We start from the raw sequence: 21,133 nt of genomic DNA, 5'->3' as shown, positions 1-21,133 counted from the left end.
GGCCTCAAGGCTATTCCAGGCATAGCCCAGAAGCTTCAGCAGCAACAGTCTTGCCTCGATACCCTGATGTCCACTGTTCAACGCCTGGCGGATCGAGTTGAAGGAGCCTCCGCGGCTCGCCCCGCCTCATCCTCACCACAACTCCATGCGAGCTCCTCAGTTCCTGTACAGATGCCATCCCCGTCTCGGTACTCTGGGGACCCAAAGATGTGTCGGGGGTTTCTCAACCAGTGCTATATCCGCTTTGATCTTCTGCCTGCACAGTTCTTGACCGACCGGGTCAAGACGACCTACATTATTTCCCTTCTCGACGGGCGACCTCTAGCTTGGGCCTCCTCCCTTTGGGAACGACAAGACTCCCGCCTGAATAATCTCGTGCAGTTCGTCAAGGCCTTCCGGAGAATTTTTGATGAGCCCTCCCGTGCTTCTACGGCTGCCTCCGAACTTCTCCAGCTGAGGCAAGGCAATCGTCCCCTGGAAGAATACCGATGGAATTCCAGACCCTTGCCACTGAATTGGCATGGGGGGAGGACAGCCTCCATGGGATATTTTTGGAGGGACTGTCTCCACGACTCCAGGATGAACTCGCTGCCCGAGATCTTCCAGACAATCTCCAAGAACTCGTGGAACTGGCCGGACGGGTGGACCGACGCATTCAGCGCCGCTTCCGGGAGCGAAGGGCCAGCCAAGGGCACGGCACTCGCCGAACCACACCACCTCGGGCCCAAGCTCCACCATCGGCGGCAGCTGTCCTTCCGCCTGAAGAGCCCATGCTATTGGGTCGCGGGCCGCTATCCGCTGAGGAGCGGAGGCGCCGTCGCGCGCAGGGCCTATGCCTCTTCTGCGGTGGTAAGGGGCACTTCCTGGCTCGGTGTACAGAGCAGCCGGGAAATGGCCGAACCTAGAATCAACTGGGGAGCTGATTCTAGGCAGTACCTCTCCGGACTCCCCATGTACTGTCCCAGCGAGACTATGCCTTCCCGGCGGAGGGTTCGATACCCTGGCACTGATTGACTCCGGGTCCGGGGGGAATTTCAACCTCCGAGACCTGGTACAACAACTGCAACTTACAATAGTGCCGCAAGAGCCACCTTTGCGGGTATCATCCATACAAGGGATTCCCCTCCCAGGGGCCATTACCACTCGCACACAACTAGTCCAGCTTCAGGTCGGACTTCTTCATAAGGAGGAGATCTCCTTCCTCATCCTGGAGAGGTCTATACATCCACTAGTTTTAGGTCTACCCTGGCTTAGGAAGCATTCGCCAGTAATCGACTGGTCTTCACTCCAGATAGCCTCGTGGGGGCCAGGCTGCGCCCACCATTGCCTTCCTGCTCGCTCGCTACAGACTCTCCCACTTCTGGCTACTCCTCTCACGGTACCAGCGCAGTACCAGGCCTTCCAGGATGTCTTCTCTAAAGAAAAGGCCGAATTGCTCCCCGAGCATCGTCCCTTTGATTGTGCAATCGACTTGCTTCCTGATACCACGCCCCCTCGTGGGAGAGTATACCCTCTATCCTTACCAGAGACCAAGGCTATGTCCGCCTACATTAAAGAGAACTTGGACCGAGGGTTCATAAGACCTTCTAACTCTCCGGCTGGGGCCGGATTCTTCTTTGTGGCCAAAAAGGATGGGTGTCTTCGGCCCTGTATCGATTACCGGGGCCTGAACCAGATTACCCGACGAGACCGCTACCCTTTGCCTCTGATTCCGGAGCTCCTGGATCGCCTACAAGGAGCCCGCGTTTTCACCAAGCTGGACCTTAGAGGGGCGTACAACCTTGTGCGAATCCGACCTGGCGATGAGTGGAAGACCGCCTTTAACACCAGGGACGGTCATTATGAATACCTCGTCATGCCGTTCGGTCTCTGCAACGCTCCAGCGGTATTCCAGAACTTAATGAATGAGGTCCTCCGCGATCTTCTATACACCTCGGTCATCGTCTACCTCGACGACTTATTAATCTATTCCCGGAACCTTGAAGAACATCGGCAACACGTACGCCAAGTTGTGCTTAAACTAAGAGAGAACCAATTATACGCTAAGCTGGAGAAATGCCAGTTCGAGGAGGAGTCGTTGCCCTTCCTGGGTTACATCGTCTCCTCCACCGGCTTCCGTATGGACCCCGATAAGGTCGCTGCCATCCGGAACTGGCCACAGCCTGTGGGAGTAAAGGCGCTCCAGCAGTTCCTAGGGTTCGCTAACTTTTATCGCCACTTTATCCCATGTTACTCCTCATTAGTGGCACCATTAACGGCACTCACACGCAAGGGAGCGGATGCACGAGTTTGGCCGTCCACTGCCGTGCAGGCCTTCCAGGAGCTGAAAGAGGCCTTTCTCCAGGACACCTGCCTTCGACACCCGGACCCCTTGCGCCCATTCATCGTTGAAGTGGATGCTTCCAACATAGCCGTGGGGGCCGTCCTGTCCCAGGTCTCTAAGGACAGCAAACTTCGGCCATGCTCCTACTTCTCCCGAAAGTTTTCCCCTGCCGAGAAGAACTACGGCATCGGGGACAAGGAGCTATTGGCCATTAAGCTGGCCTTTGAAGCTTGGCGCCAGTGGTTGGAGGGGGCCCAACACCCCATTGTGGTTTACACGGACCACAAGAACTTAGAATATTTGTCCCATGCGCAAAGGCTCAACCCTAGACATGCACGCTGTGCCCTCTTCTTTAGTCGGTTCGACTTTACTCTTCGGTACCGACCGGCGGCCAAGAATACCAGGGCGGATGCCCTGTCACGCACGACGGAGGTTGAGGAGGATTCCGAGACCCCGCAATACATATTGGATCCAGCTAAGGTCCAACTGGCAGCCACTGAACTCGCTCCTGCGGGGAGGACGGTAGTTCCAGTCCGTGCTAGAAGGAGGGTCCTAGCATGGGCTCACGACTCCCTGACGGGAGGTCATCCCGGGATCGCTCGAACTCTTCAATTACTGACGGAGTTCTACTGGTGGCCACGGGTCAAGGAGGACGTTCGTCTATACGTACAATCCTGTCCTACATGTGCGCAGCAGAAGCCCCCGCCTGACCGCCCCTGGGGACTCCTCCAACCACTCCCTGTACCCTCGGAGCCCTGGACCCACATCTCCACGGACTTCATCGTGGAGTTGCCTCCATCTCAAGGGAAGACTGTGGTTTGGGTTACCATTGACCGCTTCTCGAAGATGGCCCATTTTGTCCCGCTTGCCAAGCTGCCTACAGCTCCTGAGTTGGCCGAACTATTCATCCAGCATATCTTCCGGCTGCATGGGTTGCCTCGACATATTGCCTCGGACCGAGGGCCCCAGTTCACGGCCAAATACTGGCGGGCACTCTGCAAGAAATTTGGGGTTCAGCTAGACTTAACCACAGCATTCCACCCCCAGGGCAACGGCAAGGTTGAACGCACGAACCGTACCCTGAAGGCGTTCCTCCGGGCCTTTGTCAGTGAACAGCAAGACAACTGGGTCACGCTTCTTCCCTGGGCCGAGTTTTCCTCCAATCGGCATCGACACTCCGCCACGCTCCAATCCCCTTTCCGGTTGGTTTAGGGAGGGTCCCCAGACCTCCTCTACCTCTACCAGTGACTACCTCCTCACCAGCGGCGCAACTGACGGCCAGGCAGATTCACCAGCTGTGGCAAACCACTCAAGAGAAGCTCCATCGTACGGCCGCCCAGTTCAAAGCCTATGCAGACAAGTCCCGACGACCCGCTCCGGTATTTCAACCCGGTTCCAGGGTTTGGCTTTCTACCAGGAATATCCAGCTCAGGATCCCCTCCATGAGGCTAGCCCCTCGCTACATTGGACCCTTCCGGGTAGCCGAACGTGTTGGCGCGGTGTCCTACCGCTTACGTCTTCCCTCTACCCTGCGCATTCATGACGTCTTCCATGTCTCCCTCCTCAAGCCGGTAGTCCTCTCCCACTTTTGACCGCTGCCTCCGGAGCCCACTACGGTTGCTACTGATCCTGGAGCCACGTACACGGTTAAAGAGGTCTTGGATATCCGGTTCCGTCGCCATCGCTGGGAGTATCTCCTCTCTTGGGAGGGGTACGGTCCTGAGGAGAATTCGTGGGAGCCCTCCTCGCACATTCTGGATAAGGATCTTCTTTACCAGTTTCACGTGATGCATCCGGACAAGCCGCGACCCCCCGGGAGGGGGCGTAGGGGGAGGGGTACTGTTGCGATCCCGGGGTGGCCCCGGGATCGGCACTCACCCCGGCGCAGTTTCGCCGCGGGCTCCGGTCCCCTGGGGGTGCAGGGACCTCGGGCGCTGCGTCCCCGGCGCGTCCCGACCTTGCTTGGGCCTGCAGGGCCCTCAGGCACCGTGCTCCGGCCTCGGCAGCTCCGCCGGCGTTCCTCCGTGGCTGACTCCGCCCCCTAGACGCGCGCGCGCGGCAGGCTCCAAGTCTTAAAGGGGCCAGCGCGGGAACCCTGTGCACTGCCCTCCGGATGACGTCAGACGCTCAGGGTATTTAAACCCTGCACCAAGATGCTTCCCCTGCCTTGCAACGAGGTTCCCAGGTTCTCCTGACTCCAGTTGCTGCATCTTGAGCTCCTCTGCGCTTCCTGACCCTTGATCCTGGTTCGGCTGACGGTGATTCCTGGCTCTTGACCCTTGGACTGGCTTACGACGTTTCCCTGGCTTCTGACCCCGGTTCGGCTTACGGTGATCCTCTGGCTTCTGACCCCGGACCGGCTTACATTGACGCTTTGGCTCCTGACCTTGGACTGGCTTACGGTGATCCCTTGGTTCCTGACTCTGGACTGGCGAGCGACGACCCTTCGGCAATTGACCTTGGACTTCATCCGATTCGGCCCTCGCGGGTCCGCCTAAGTCCCAGCGGCCGGGTCCCTACAGGCTCCTCCTGGGGGGACTCCGGCTTCCAGGGTGAATCTCCTAAGTCCCAGCGGCTGAACTCCTACGAGCTCCTCTCGGGGGAGGATCGGCTTCCAGGGCGAAGATCCTCCCACTACTGGACCGGCTCCGTCGTCTCCACCTTCCTCGCCAAAGCCCTTGGTCGCATAGGGCTTCCAGAGCTCCTCCTTCGGCCAGTTCTGAGCCTGTCTTTGCCGCCTCCCGGTCGGGGCCACTGCTGCCACCATCTACAGCAACTTCTCCTCTGGTTCCGATCGGCCCAAGGGTCCACGAATCCAACAATAAAGGTTGTTCCACCATCATGCCCTCATGAAATGCAATACTGGCACTGTTGTTTTCTATCATATGTTCCAGCCAAAATTAATAAATTTAAATAAAGTATAAGGTACTACAAACATTATATTAGCAGGATGATCAAGTGGGGCTCTGGGGGGGGGGGGGGGCAAAGATTATGTAGCACCTGATATATCCTACTGTACATGCCCAGGCTTTTCTCTCTAAGCTATGACCATATGGTTCACAGTCACTGTAGCAACACAAAAGCTGCTCAACTTGCTTTTTTCCTCTGACTTTAAAATTATATTTTTTTTGTAAATCTACCACAAAGAGAACTTGTGTAGGTATAACACTTGTAGTTGTAGCCACTGTTATAACTGGATAAGGCGGTCAAATTCACTAAATCAGCCATTGTGCATTCATATCTGACTTGATCATTTTGTTTCTTATAAAATGTGTCCAAGCATGTCTGTGTAAGGAATAAGCATCTTGGTCTGTAAGCCATTTGATTTCTTGTTCTCTACGCACTAGGGATGTGAATCGTTTTTTAACGATTTAAATTATTGTCCGATATTTTTAATATCATCATTAATCATTAAAGAGTGCGATACAATAAAAATTCCCCCGATTTATCGTAAAAAAATCGTTAATCGGGTTAGTGCGCACTAACAGAAAATGAAACAATTTGACACTTTTCAGGTCAGTTAAGGTCAGTTAGGAATGAATATGTATTCCTATTGGCTGGCCTCTTATTTATTGATGTTACCAAGGTTCCCATTGAGGTGATGGTTTAATACAGCGGTTCTCAACCTGTGGGTCGCGACCCCGGCGGGGGTCGAACGACCAAAACGCAGGGGTCGCCTAAAGCAGGTCCCCAACCACTGGTCCGCGGACCAGTACCGGGCCGTTGGGGTTTTTTGCTGGTCCGCGGCGCCGCGGCTGCTGCGGGGAGGCGGGGCGCAGGGCCGGCGGAAGCACTAGGTGAACTAGGCGGTCGCCTAGGGCGCCAGCTTCCCGGGGGCGGCACTGCCCCGGTAAAATTAAGAGAGCCGCGCTTTCAAGCATGTGAGTCCTTTGCTGTCAGCCCGGGCGGAACGCGGCAGGACAGCTGGAGTCAGCGGCACCGGGAGTGCTCTCTTCTTCCCGCCCCCCCCCCCCCCCCGCAGTCCGGAAGAGGAAGTGGAGAGCATCGGGTGCCTGCGCGGGAAGAAGAGACCATGCTAGTGTGGTCTCTTCTTCCGCGCAGGCACCCGATGCTCACCACTTCCTCTTCCGGGCTGCGGGGGGGGAGAAGAGAGCACGCTGGGCACGACTGGAGTCAGCCGGGTGCCCTGCGCGGGAGTCATCAGGTGTCAGCCGGGTGCCTGCGCTGGAGTCATCGGGTGCCTGCGCGGGAGTCATCGGGTGTCAGCCGGGTGCCTGCGCTGGAGTCATCGGGTGCCTGCGCGGGAGTCTTCCCGCGCAGGCACCCGATGCTCTCCACTTCCTCTTCCGGGCCGCGGGAAGAAGAGAGCACGCCGGTGCCGCTGAGTCAGCGGCACCGGCGTGCTCTCTTCTTCCCGCGGCCCGGAAGAGGAAGTGGAAGAGCATCGGGTGCCTGCGCGGGAAAGAAGAGGCCATGCTAGTGTCCGACGGAAGAAGACTGCAGCGCGGCTCGGAGGAAAATGGAGTTTCAACCGCGGCCAATGGGACTCCGCCTCCGCGAGGGCTGAAAATGAAGAGGTTAGCGTTGGGAGGAGGCTGCTGCCGCCGCGAGTTCCCGGGGTGGGGGAGAGAGATAGTGAATGAGCGAGCAAGCATGTGTGTTTGAGATCCTGTGTGTGTGAGTGAGAGATTGCATGTATGTGAATGATTGAGAGCCTGTGTATGTGAAAGAGAGTATGTCTGTGATTGAGAGCCTATGTATGTGAAAGAGAGTATGTCTGTGATTGAGAGCCTGTATATGTGAAAGAGAGTATGTCTGTGATTGAGAGCCTGTGAATGTGAAAGAGAGTATGTCTGTGATTGAGATCCTGTATATGTGAAAGAGAGTATGTCTGTGATTGAGAGCCTGCCTGTGAGAGAGAGAGAGAGCATGAATGTAAGTTTACCATTGGGAACCTGTATGTGTAAGTTTGTGTGAAAGAGTATGTGTGTATGATTGAGATCCTTTGTGTGTGAGAGAAATCATGTGTATGTATGATTAAGAGCCTGTGTGTATAAGTAAGAGAGAGATCATGTGTGTCTGTGTCTGATTGACAGCTGGTTTAGGTGATGGAGCATGTGAGTATGTGATTGACAGCCTGTGTTTAAATGAGAGAGAGAGATCATGTGTGTCTGTGTGTGATTGAGAGCTGATTTAGATGACGGAGCATGTGAGTATGTGATTGAGAGCCTGTGTGTAAATGAGAGAAAGAGAGGACATGTTTGTAAGCATGTGAATGAGAATCTGTGTGTGAGAGAAAAAGACAGCATGTATTTATGTGATTGAAAGCCTGTGTGTGTGTGTAAGCGTGAAAAGATAGACAGCATGTGTGTAAATGTGTAATTAAGAGCCTATATAAGTGAGAGAAAAAAACATGTGTATATGTGAGTACTGAGAGCATGTGTGTATAGGTGTGTCATTGAGAGCCAGTGTGAGAGAGAGCGCCGGTATGTGACTGAGAGAGGAGAAAGTTCCAAGCAAACCACCCCACCTCCTGCTAATTCAGAACAATCTCAGGACACCTGGATATCAAATGTTCCCAGGTATGCAGAGCAAAAAAATTTTTGTATCCTTATTATTTTTCATTACTGGGTCTTTGTGTCTGCTATTTTGAAATATTTTGTTGGTATCTGGAAATGTTTTATATGAGTTTTTAATTATTGGATATTCCACTCATCAGCTGTTTCGAAATATGTTCTTTTTGTTAGTACAGTTTTACTGCTGATGATTTTATATTTCTTGATTTGTTTTATAAGGATGGGTGATGTTTCTTTTTTCCTTTGTTACACTGCATACAGAGACTCTGGCTTGCTGCAGTTTCCAATTCAGTTTTTTCTGCATGCTTCTTGTTATGCGTTTTGGTCTCTTTATTCTATGTTAGGTGAGGGACAGCACGTGATTCAGGTGAGGTTTTCTGCTGGCGTGTTGTTTCTGTGTAGGACTCTATAGCAGCCTGACTTGGTCCGTTTTCCTAATAGGAGATGTATTGGTGTCTTAAGGCCTGGTGTAATATTTTCAGAGACTTATTGTACTTTAAAAGTGTGATCTTACATAAAATGCACACATTTACTTGTATTTAGTTTTAAACATATTGTATGGCTCTCATGGAATTACATTTTAAAATATGTGGCGTTTATGGCTCTCTCAGCCAAAAAGGTTCCTGACCCCTGGTATAGAGCTTAGCCACTACTGCTGCTTCTGGTGTGTACTACAGCCTGCATGGAAGAAGAGTAAGAGAGCTGCTGGAGGGGGTAAGTAAAGATGGCTTTTTAAGTTCATTTTTCTTGATTGACTGCCATTTTAATTATTTAATATTATGTGATGTGTCTGCTTTTTTTGTTTGAGCAACAAGTATAGCTTTGGTTTATGTTTATTTTATATATTTTTATTTATTTATATATAAAAGAGTTTCTATACCGTCAATAAGACAAATCATCTCAATGGTTTACATGGCATAAAAATGTCAAATAAGTGTTCTGTTATAAATACAGACTTCGTTATTTTCATTAATGCACAATGTAAGTTAATTGTGTGTGGAGGCGGGGGGGGGGGGGCGGCATAGCTGACGTTTCGCCTAGGGCGCCTAATACCCTTGCACCGGCCCTGGCGGGGCGAAGCTGGCGACCTGCCTTCTCCAACCCCAAAAGGGAAGAGACATGGCCCAAAAAGCTAGCGCGTCGCAGTGACGTATGTTGCTGGAGCCGCGCAGGCAGGAAGGAGGTGTATCAGCCACTGCAGGTGCTCCTCCTACTTCCTTCCTGCCCGCCCTGCCCAGGAAGACAAATGTTGCCGGAGCCGCACGGGGAGGAAGGAGGAGGCACGTCAGCCGCGTGGGTAGAAGAGGCGCTTCAGCCGCGTGCAGAAGAGGAGCAGCGGGGCCGGGAAGACTAGGGCCACTGCAGAGCCCATCCTGTGGCAACCCATAAAGAAGAGGCCCAGAGGTGAGAGAGAGGTGTGTGCGAGTATGAGATGAGTTGAGAGACTGTGTGTGTTTGCAGAGACAGCATGTGAGAGCCTCTGTGTGTGTGAAAGAGACAGCATGTAAGAGTGAGAGCCTGTGCTTGAGCAAGGCAGCATGTGGGGGTGTGAGAGAGCCTGTGTGTGAGACTCAGACAGCCTGTGCCAGTGAGAGCCTGTGTATGTGTGTGTGAGAGAGAAATGCATGTGAGAATGAGAACCTGTCTGTGTGTTTGAGGGAAGAAGACAGGTGGAGAGAAAAGAAATAGAAAAAAAGGCAATATAAAAGGAAATGGCAAAAAATTAGAAAGGGAAGCAGATGTAAAAAAAAAATAAATTACTTTTTACTGATTGGCACATGTAATCTTTGGGAATGTGCAAAAGTAGCACTTTCTCTATGGCGGATCTCACAATGTACGAGATCAACATGGAGGAAGTGGAAACCCACGGGGCCTGCACAGAGGAGGCAGCAGAATGGGCTTCAGTGCCAATAGCAGCAATCAGTGCCTCCCCAATAGCCACGTGGCAGCAGTGGCAGTAATTAGATTAATTGTTTGACTCAGCTGGAGGTGACAAAGTATGAAGTGGGATGTGAAATCAGCTTGATCTGGTGGAGAATTAGGATTGCTGTTACACATGAACTGTATTTGGCAAACATAAAGAGAGCCAGGATAATCAATTGAAGCCTGCAGCTGAGGACTGATTCATTATGACTCATGTAGAAATTAGTGCATTTTCCAGATTAGTCTGCATAACACAATTCTCAACATTCAGCATTATTTCTGCTGCATAGAGTTTTATCTGAGAGGCTCTGAGGTTGTGAGGGAGCCAGTAAGAGAGCATGAGTGTGTATGAGAAAATCCAGGGGAGTAAGAGTTTGTGGGGGGGGGGGGTGGGGAGAGAGTGTCTTACACCCTGAGAGTGTATCAGTGTCTGTGAGAGTGAGAGGTTATGGTGGGTATAAGAGCATGAATGTGTAAGTATGTGACAGTGTATGTGTGAGAGAGAATGGACATGTGAGTGTATGTGTGAGAGAGAGAGGATAATCTCCTAATCCTCGACAATATCAGGCTGACTGGAAATCAAGAGCTCCCATGTATGGACAGCAGGGGCTTTTTAAAATCCTTATTAGTTTTAATTATTGTGTGTTATTTGATATATGTGCTGTTTTGAAATATTATTGGTGTTTGGGAAATTATAAAAATGTATATGATTTTAATTAATAGAAATTCTATTTATCAGTAATTTTAAAATATTCTTTTATTAGTATGGTTTTACTATTATAACTGATGCTTTATGTTTCTTAATTTTATTGTTTTATGAGGAATGGTGGTTCTGTTTATAAATGTCATAATAAATAAGTATGCACTAAAATCCAACCCCATCCATAACCCCGCCCCCATATGACCAAAGCCCCACCCTCACCCCACCCTCACCCCGCCCTCGCGGGGCGAGGGGTCACCGCAACATGAGGAACTGTTTTTCGGGGTCACGGCATTAGAAAGGTTGAGAACCACTGGTTTAATATATGGGGGATGGGAAATGGAAACGGTTGGTAGCTTGACAAAGGGAAGGGAAAGGGGGAGATGAAGGGCCAAGCAGTCCCACTCCCTGGTCTCTGAAGGACAGATCTCTTCAGAAAATCAGAGCTGCTGAATGCAGGAGCTGTCTCCCCCTTCACATCCCTCCTTCCCCCCCCCCCCCCCATTCACTGTGCTCAAGTTTGCAGTTCCTATGTTAAACTAAACTTCTTTTTTTTCACTAGAGTAGAATAAAATAAAATGAAGTACTTTGTGTATTAAACTAAAGAAACTTTACATAACATGAAATTAAGTACTTCTCTATATTCTGCTTTAGTGAAACAAAACATTTAATAAAGAAACTTGCAACCTGAGCATCAAAACATTAACATACTATAGAAAAACTAAACAAAAAACTTTATTATTAATTTATTAAATTTACAGTGGTTAAATTTAAAGAGCAGGCTGAGGCTAGACTGGCTACTGGCTAGTGGCTACTGCTGGCACTGTCACTGCTGCAGCCTGCTGGCACTTTTTTTCTCTTTCTGGCTAGTGCGTGCTATATCTGGTAGCAAAATGGCCTCGGGGGACAGCATCAAGCATGCGCGGCTTAGTGTGCACCTCTAGCTAACGAACATTTCCTCAAATGTTACTTTTAAACCATTAAATAACAAATCATGCCGATCAGATTTTTTTCTCCCCCCAGCCGATCCAGATCGTTAAAACGACCGGGTATACGATTTACATCCCTACTATGCACTATTTAATTACATTTTTTTAGCAGCTTGAAAAAGAGATTTTACCTTTCCAAAACTCTCTATTGCTCCTGGTTCATAATAAGCTTTTTAAACAGCAACTCATTTATGGTTATTATGTGTGGCAACAAATAAAGTGGTCTATATTTAAAATTCAGTGTCTGTTTTATTCACTTATTTGGTTGAGTCAATTTACTTTCAAAATAATATTTTTCCTTCTATACTATTTCTAACCTCTATTATTAGTCATTTTCCAAGGAGTTAATTCCACAAATCACGCTAACAGCTGTTAAAGCGATTTGCGTGTGCGGCGAAACAGCTGCAGTGTTAACAAGGCCAATAGCTACAACCCTTTCATTTGTGGTACATTGTGTGCTAAAGGTTTATCACAGTTCACAACAAATGAGAGAGAGAGAGAGAGAGAGAGAGAGAGAGAGAGAGAGAGAGAGAGAGAGAGAGAGACTAACTTGCTATAATGTCTACTCCCTAGACAGGTATTTGTATCCCTATGGGAGGCCCACCTAGTAACTCGAGGTGGGGATTAGGTATGAGTGTAGGGGGGTGGGGGCCACTTTCACATTCACATTCACCATGAGATGTACAAACAGAACAGTGGTCTCTTGTGAAGATTTGCTGGCCTTCGGAGTGAGGAAACTCACTCCAAGATGAGATTTGGGCAATGTTCTCTCCACCTAGCATGTTGTTGCCCAGGTAGAGTGTCCATCAAGCTAGGTGGAGAGAACATTGCCCAAATCTCATCTTGGAGTGAGTTTCCTCACTCCGAAGGCCATCAAATCTTCACAAGAGACCACTGTTCTGTTCGTACGTCTCATGGTGAATGTGAAAGTGGCCCCCAGCCCCCGACACTCATACCTAATCCCCACCTCGAGTTACTAGGTGGGCCTCCCATAGGGATACAAATACCTGTCTAGGGAGTAGACATTATAGCAAGTTAGTCTCTCTCTCTCTTTCTCTCTCTCTCATGCACTGTGATGATTTGTTGGTTATTTTATCACACACCGCAAAGATGTTTTCACGATTCGCGAATACATTTGCGCAAATCGCAAAAACATTGCGGCACACGACGTTTCCCCGCTGCACGAAAAAAGCCTCATTTGCATGGGAAACGCCCCTTAATGCATTACCAATGCGATTTTGGAAAATGAGGCCCATAAAGTTCTCATTCTTTGGTGTACTACCTGTGTACCACAATATCTCTGATACTTTACAGGCAGGCTTGGTCTGTATGCACATTTTTACAGAAACTTTCCAGATAGAAACAGTGATAGGGAGAAAGAGAAAAAGGGAAGAATGAAAGGGGGTATTTATCCCTCTCACTGTGTTATGAAAAGCACTGATTGAAAAAGTGCACTCTGCTACATCACACATTATCCAATAGCAGTAACTTGGACTTTCTGGTCAGTAACCCTGCTGCTAATGGTGTCACCAGCCTAATAGCACTAACTTGAATTTCCAGGTCAAGAAGCCCCCCACCCTGCTATGGCACAGGTCATTCTGTAGCAGTGGACTTCCAGAGATGTCATCAAAAAGTGGCCAGGAACCATTAATTGTGATGTCATCAAAAGCAACAAGGTCAATTTATGATGACATCATAGGGGTCATGATTTGGGGTAGCTTGGAGCATGATTTTGCAGTGGGTATAGGTGAGTTTTGGGTCTAGCTACACCCATTCACTTTTATAGGAGAATGTGGGGATTGTTCAGAATTATGGGCAGAGCATCAGCATGGCTATACCCAGAAGTGAACATTGATTGGCTAATATGACTTGTGAAAAGGTTTGATGACATGTGTATCCATTCTACTAATTAACTACAACAACGCAATGTGTTACATTTTTTTAGCTTCCCCTTAAGTCAGTTTATTACAAAAGTTTGCTAAAGCACTCATTTACCTCCACAACATTATTTTCATTATTTTCATGTGAATGGGTCACTATTCCATTGGAACTTCACGGGTTGTGCACTGCATTAGTGTTTTGTTTAATTCAAAAAGCCTATGATGCCCTCTTTAGTGCTGGTTGTAGTTTCTTGCTCTCTGTTCCCTGGCTTTTAGGGATTTAATGCAGATACTTTTTTTAATCACTAAGTTAAAGCATTCACAAAGAGTTGATCTATTTCTACAAGCTATGAGGATGTGTTTCTCATGACTTATATCATGTGTTTGCTATCTTATGTCTTATTTCTACATAGTGTGAATGAGTTTCAACACTATTATAGAAGGTCCTCTTTTTTGATATTGCAGTATTTCTCTCTCAAAGAATCTTTCACAGTTTGTTTTTTTATGGTTTGTTTAAATAGATTACACTGTCCAACAGCTTGCAAGATGATCAATGACTTTGTTGTGCCGTGACTGCAACAATTAATCCATGGAATAGAAAATCTTGGTTCTATCCCATTTAGTCTTGAAATTATTGCATTTTTATGTTATCCTTTCTATGAATGTTGTAATTGTAAGTGTAAATTGTAAATGATAATGAACACACTTTACACATCCACTCCCCAGAACAGAATGAATGCAACCTTAAGAAAAAAAACTTTTTTTTTTATCAGTACCTGTTTTGCAACCCATTAATGTTGCATAATGCATCCAAGTTTTTATAGTTTATCCTCACAGAAGATTCCTGCCCTAGAAAGAACATATAACAGGAAAGGAATATTAATTTGAAATCTAGTGGCATGTCTGTAGTTTAACTTCAGTGAATTTAAAATTTTGATTCTACTAAATACAAAAAAAATATTGCATTACCCATTTTCCCTATAGTGGCACTGGTTTTGCCTGTTTCAGATTTAGGAAATCACAGTTCATCCATTGTGACCATGATATTCTTGGTAGATTACTGCAGTGGTTTACTGTTGCATTTTTTTCAGCCTACAAATGACCTTCCCTATTGTTCTACCACCCAGGCCCTGCTTAGTTTCCAAGTTTTGAAAAGATCAGGCTCTATAAGGGTAGTGTTGGGGGGAAGGGCGTCTTTTAGTCAAAGGAATGCAAAAATCAAACAAAATAAGCATGTGCCAAAATGAATATTATACAATGCAGGCATGAAAAATTGATATTTCCTTATATGGAAAAATAACACATTCATGAAAGAGCTACTTCTTCTCTCATGAATCATGTCATCTAAATTTGAGACTTTATGGTTGAAAATTGTTCCCTGAACTATCTAAATAAATATAATGCTATCTATTTGCTTACTTTTTTGCATTATGAGATCTTTAATGGTGCATTCAGTATGAGAACATCTACCTTATAAATGGCCTGTGACCGACGGCCCGCAAATGCGCAGTAGAGCGCAGCTCTACTGCGCATGTGCGGGCAAGGACGTCGATCAGGAAAAAAAAAATGGCGGTGGGGCCGCAGGAGCGGGAGGAGAAGCGGCGGCGCCGCGCGCGCGCGGTGCCGCTGCTTCTCCCCCCCAGATCTGCCGGCAGATCTCGGGGGGGGGAGGGTGTCACTCCCGCGCCCCCGAGATCTGCCGGCAGGAGCGGGAGGAGAAGCAGCGGCGCCGCGCGCGCGCGGTGCCGCTACTTCTCCTCCCCAGATCTGCCGGCAGATCTCGGGGGGGGGGGGGTGTCACTCCCGCGCCCCCCCCCCCCGAGATCTGCCGGCAGGAGCGGGAGGAGAAGTAGCGGCACCGCGCGCGCGCGGTGCCGCTACTTCTCCTCCCCAGATCTGCCGGCAGATCTCGCGGGGGTCACTGCCGCGCGGCGGGAGTGACACCCCCCCCCGAGATCTGCCGGCAGGAGCGGGAGGAGTCAATGGAGCCGGGTGAGGGTTGCGGGAAGTCGCGCTTACGGCGCCGGGAGGAAATGGAGGTGGGTGAAGGGAGGGACTGAGTGGGAGGGAGGGAGAGGGGGACTGAGTGAGTGGGAGGGAGAGGGGGGACTGAGTGGGAGGGAGTGAGGGAGAGGAGGGAGTGAGGGAGAGGGGGGACTGAGTGAGGAGAGGGAGGGTGGAGAGGAGTGGGTGGGGGAGGGGGGTGGTGAAGAGTGAGGGGAGAGAGAATGAGGGGGAGGTGAGAGACAGAGGGATGTAGCCCGTTTTAACGGGCTTTACGGCTTGTCTCACTATAATCTATGCAATGCATATTTTACACATTTGCAAAATGTATGCAAATCTATCAGTGATGTACTAAGACTGTTGAATGTGCATTTTAAATGCAAGAAATAAGGAAAAGAAATACTTTAAAAAATAAAAAGGTAAATAAAATAATAGTAATTGCATCTATGTTGATTAAAGTAGCATTAAGCAGGTGTGTATCACCTTAATGTTCTATAAAACTGCCTTGCTTGGAGTCATATAATAAATAATCAGGTTTATTTCAATATGGATGAACCTGTTTTTTTCTTTTTCTATTACACATCTCCACCAGTGACATTGTGCACATTTGGAACAGTGACAGAATTATTGCATTAAGATGCTCAAATACAACACAGAAGAAGAGCATGAAGCCAAGAAAGGAAATTGGCAATGCATACTTAAACACTTTTTTATGTTTTGAAATTTTATTTCAGCCATACAACTTTATAAGAATCATTGGAAAATTTGCATAAAATAAAATATATCTAATTTTACTTCAAACTGAAATAAAAACTGATAAGACTATTAGAGCAAATTTAAATTTTCTTCATATCATTGATATTAGATAGGGGTGAATGTTCATTAAACTTAAATGGAAAGGGGTCTATTTATCCAATCTTTGTATTTATTTAGAAAAATATATGACAAAATGTATTTAGCAACTTTGGCAAATAAAAAAAATGTATATCATATGTTTGAAAAAAATCAGGGCGCAGAAGTTTTGCATATCTCAAAGTCAACAAGACTCTTTTTATGTGAGTTTTAAGAGTGGTCCTTGCTCTTAAGCATGCAATACATCATCAGCTTCATTACAATATACTTGTGTCTCATTATCCCTTCACAGATAGGTGGAGTTACTCCATAATATCAGCAGCATCTGAAATAAGGCAAAGAAAGTCACCTGAGCATGCTCCTACTTCAGTTCACCTCCTTGATTCATTTAAATATCCTCAGAGACATTTTTGTGTCCCTAAGGAAAGAATGTTCAAGAACAAGTGATCACAGTATGAGGTTCCAAGTGGATAGACTCAGGAGTAGCATTACAGAAAGGGCTGCAGATGGAATGGTTTCCTGGGGAAAGTGATGGTGATAGAATTCTCTGGAACAAACATATAGGATTCCTGTTTATAAAGAAATGAGAGATAAGTCAAATATCAACTGGGGTCTATGGAGCTATAGGAGGAATGAAGTTGGGCAGACTACATGGTTCTTATCTAATTTTATATTTAATGTTCTTATGTTTCTGATTTTATCCTACATCATCCTGAACACTCATACCTGCATACACACAATGTCAGGCTAAATAAATTCCACCTCAAGCTACCATGCATACTTCCTGCTCTCATGGCTCTCAACATTGATACATGTTACTACTCACAGATGTAATTATACCATGTACCAACTAATAGCAACACATGTGCAGGTCAAATGGGGACTGTTGACTCACTCATCTTGCCCCTCTTTTCAAACCTGGTCTTTACAAAGCCTAAACACCATTGCCTGCTCCTCAGTTGTACCTATATATGCATGCCCTTTAGGATCTGTCACAGCACTGCCCAAGTGGAACTGCTGGACAAAGTGTAAAATTACAAGGATCTTACGATCATGCTTATTGTCTGACTGTGAATAGCCAGAGCTACCACCCCTGTGGTCCTGATTTCTCCCATGCTGCTGTTCCTTTGAAGGACCAGTACCCTGGGGAGAATCAGGAGTACACTGACAGGTCATCCTTAAGCAGTAAGTTATCCTTGTCTTGTTTCCTATCTTTGTCCTTGAAAAGATAGGGCATCCATACATTCATATGTCCAACATATGCTGCTATAGTGAAAATGAGTAGGGATGTGCAGCCAAAAAGTTTTTGTTGCATTCGTGATACGTATTTGTCGGGGGTCATTTCCGTTGCATTCGGACGTATGGCACCCCTGATACATTGATATGTGAATTTGTTTTCCAGTTCCCATTAAAGTCAATATAGGAAGAATATCCAGCATATTTTTGGCTGCAGAATTGGGGTTTTATTATCAGTTTTGATGAAACTTCTGGGGAGCAATCATCACAAAATAGCTCCAAGGTACTTAGACTGTGGCAAAGTGGCACCAAAGTGGCATGAATAGCCTAAGGCACTGTAAAGGTACAAAGGGGTACCAGAAGTGGCAAGAGTGCAGCAAGAGTGTCAAAAACACACCACAGCTTCAATAGAGAGCACTGATAACAGATGCATGAACCCTCGAAGGCAGCATGACAGGCAAAGCGGTAAAACAAGTGGCATTGACATCCTACAGCACAATGAAAGGGGAACATAGCAAGCAGAAAGACTAGCACCAACACACTGAAGAACCATGATAGTGGCAATAGCACCACAAGGAGTTGAGTGAGTCATCTGGTGATTGGCAGCAAAGCAGAGTGGCAGAAAGTTGATAGGGGCAAGACAGGCTGGCAGAGCTGAGGTAGTCAGTTCCCTGTGGTTTGATAAGGGAAAGACAAGGAGGCAAGACAAGATGAGGCTCAGCATGTGGTGGGACTGTCAACTGTGCATACTGTGCACCCAACCCATCTTGAAACAGGGACCAGGGAGTCTAACACGAGTGCTAGGACCTGAAACATGATGAACTATGCCTGGGTGGAGTGAAGCATCTGCGGGTGCCGATTTTGGTGGTAGTAGCAAATATTCAAACAAGAGCCCTGTGGAGAGTTCCCTTTCCTATGAGCAGGAAAGGGCTCCCTAGAATGGGTTCGCCCCTAGAGTGGGGTGTTTCCATTGGCATCCAGTGAGCTCTCGCTGGTCTTTTAAAATCCGGTGGATGTAGCTGATATACAAACGAGAGTTTTCAAGGCCGACACAGAGGAGGGTGAATGTGAACAGCGGTGCAACATGGGTCAGAGGGTAGAAACAAGCAGGCTACACCCGGGGAGAGTTCCCTTTCCTATGAGCAGGAAAGGGCTCCCTAGAATGGGTTTGCCCCTAAAGTGGGGGGCTTCCATTGGGGTCCAGTGGGCTCTCACCGGTCTTTTAAAATCAGGCTGTCTGCACCCGGGATTCTCAGGGACTGTAGTGTGAGAATATCCTTGACAAAAGACAGGTAGGCTGGAAAGCAGTCAGAGTACAGCTTGGCATAGAAAGAGGCTGATTTCAAAATGGAGCAGCGCTTCAACATGGGTCAGAGGGTAGAAACAGGCAGGCTACACCCGGGGAGAGTTCCCTTTCCTATGAGCAGGAAAGGGCTCCCTAGAATGGGTTCACCCCTAAACAGCAGTTCAACATAGGTCGGAGGGGAGAAAAAGGCAGGCTATACCCGGGGAGAGTTCCCTTTCCTACGAGCAGGAAAGAGCTCCCTAGAATGGGTTCACCCCTAAACAGCGGTTCAACATGGGACAGACGGTAGATACAGGCAGACTACACACGGGACCCCGAGGGACTTGTGGGAATATCCTTGACAAAAGACAGGTAGGCCGGAAAGCAGTCAGAGTACAGCTTGGCATAGAAGGTTGATTTCAAAATGGAAGGTAAAACACTAATAAAAAGGACTTCATCAAGTGAAGTAAAATCCCAAATGCCAGCTGTTGTTTTAGTAGAAACAGAGGCTTTAAAGAACTTTACTATTCCGAAGCTAAGAAGAAGTACTAATAAAGTGTGCTTGGCACCTAGCAACACAGATAGAAGAGAGTACATACAGATGAAGTATACTTTAGAAGAATCAAGATGTGATATGTGCTATCATCTGCACTTTTCCTGGCATTTTGGTGATATGAAACTTGAATATACATATGACAATTGTCAATGCCGAGGCAGAGGAGGTTACCATGTAAATAAACAGCGGTTCAACATAGGTCAGAGGGTAGATAGATACAGGCAGGCTACACCCGGGGAGAGTTCCCTTTCCTATGAGCAGGAAAGGTCTCCCTAGAATGGGTTTGCCCCTAAACAGCAGATCAACATGGGTCAACAGGTCCTAAGAGATAGGCTGCAACACCGTGGAGAGTTCCCTTTCCTAAGAGCAGGAAAGGACTTCCTTGGAATGGGTTGGCCCCTAGAGTGGAGCACGAGCCTTCAAAGCATGGCGACAGGGAGCAGAGTGCCATGTGAACAGCGGTTAAACATGGGTCAACAGGTCCTAAGAGATAGGCTGCAACAATGGGGAGAGTTCCCTTTCCTAAGAGCAGGAAAGGACTTCCTTGGAATGGGTTGGCCCCTAGAGTGGAGCATGAATCTTCAAAGCGTGGCGGCAGGGAGCAGGGTGCCATGTGATCAGGGTTAAACATGGGTCAACAGGTCCTAAAGGGATAGGCTGCAACACCGGGGAGAGTTCCCTTTCCTAAGAGCAGGAAAGGGCTTCCTTGGAATGGATTGGCCACTAGAGTGTATAATGGTACAAATTGTTCGGATTTAATCATTTGCAAACAGATCATGACTTCATAAGCAAGATGAAGGAAGTTCTCTTCTCTGCCCTGAAACTAAAGAAAACTCTTTGTTTTATTTAAGGATCAATGCTGTGAAGGAGTACTAGTTTTAATTGCCAGAGACTGAGGTTTCCCTTTGCAACGAGGGTTCAGCCATTAGGATTGGACATAAGGCCTGGACGGACAGGCAGAGCAATAGAGGTCAAACATTTGTAGGAACATAAGGCCTAGACGGACAGGCAAAGCAGTTGAGGACAGAAGTCAATCCCACCGAGGGACATAAGGCCTGGACTGACAGGCACAGCAATCGAGGTCAAACACTTGTAGGAACATAAGGCCTGGACGGACTGGCAGAGCAATCGAGGTCAAACACTTGTAGGAACATAAGGTCTGGACGGACAGGCACAGCAATCGAGTTCAAACACTTGTAGAATCATAAGGCCTGGAAGGACAGGCAAAGCAGTCGAGGACAGAAGTCAATCCCACCTAGGGACATAAGACCTTGACTGACAGGCACAGCATTCGAGGTCAAACACTTGTAGGAACATAAGGCCTGGACGGACTGGCAGAGCAATCGAGAACAAACACTTATAGGAACATAAGGCCTGGACTGACAGGCAAAGCAGTCGAGGACAGAAGTCAATCCCTCCTAGGGACATAAGGCCTGGACTGACAGGCAAAGCAGTCGAGGACAGAAGTTAATCCCACCTAGGGACATAAGGCCTGGACTGACAGGCACAGCAATCGAGGTCAAACACTTGTAGGAACATAAGGCCTGGACAGTTGACGGTCAGGCACAGCGTTTGAGGTCAGGCCCTTGTAGGGCCGTACGGACTGGGCAGTGGATGGTCAGGCACAACGTTTGAGGTCAGGAACATGTGCTGCAGTGCTTATATTATCTGGAGCATAGGAGGCAGTTGGAGCTGCTGCAAGGGTTTGAATTGCTTTTATCATTCTTGCCATTCACAGGGAAAATTTGGAAACCCAAGCAAAGGCAGGTTTACTTTCAAAAACACTAGCATTTCCATCAACTCTGGTGCCAGCCTTGAGCGGTGAGGGCTCACATGATATCCCCTGTC

General features: G+C 47.9%; 1 protein-coding gene across 2 annotated transcripts in view; it reads right to left on the bottom strand.

Annotated features, from left to right (window-relative positions):
* Window positions 1-21,133, bottom strand: part of LOC115085508 (glutamic acid-rich protein-like) — a 205,050-nt gene that overhangs the window by 158,405 nt on the left and 25,512 nt on the right. The window contains exons 1-2 of one of the 2 annotated variants that reach the window (XM_029591616.1): window positions 14,772-14,811; window positions 14,129-14,201 (exon numbers count right to left, since the gene is read on the bottom strand). In XM_029591616.1, coding sequence (XP_029447476.1) covers window positions 14,129-14,201; window positions 14,772-14,781 — 83 coding nt within the window. In that variant the 5' untranslated portion in view covers window positions 14,782-14,811. Of the gene's footprint in view, window positions 1-14,128; window positions 14,202-14,771; window positions 14,812-21,133 lie in introns of those variants that run through there. The other variant, XM_029591615.1, reaches the window with a different exon arrangement.

Source organism: Rhinatrema bivittatum, chromosome 2 (assembly GCF_901001135.1).
Source record: "Rhinatrema bivittatum chromosome 2, aRhiBiv1.1, whole genome shotgun sequence".
In the NCBI taxonomy this organism is placed as follows: Eukaryota; Metazoa; Chordata; class Amphibia; order Gymnophiona; family Rhinatrematidae; genus Rhinatrema; species Rhinatrema bivittatum.
This window is presented reverse-complemented; position numbering and strand designations above follow the sequence as displayed.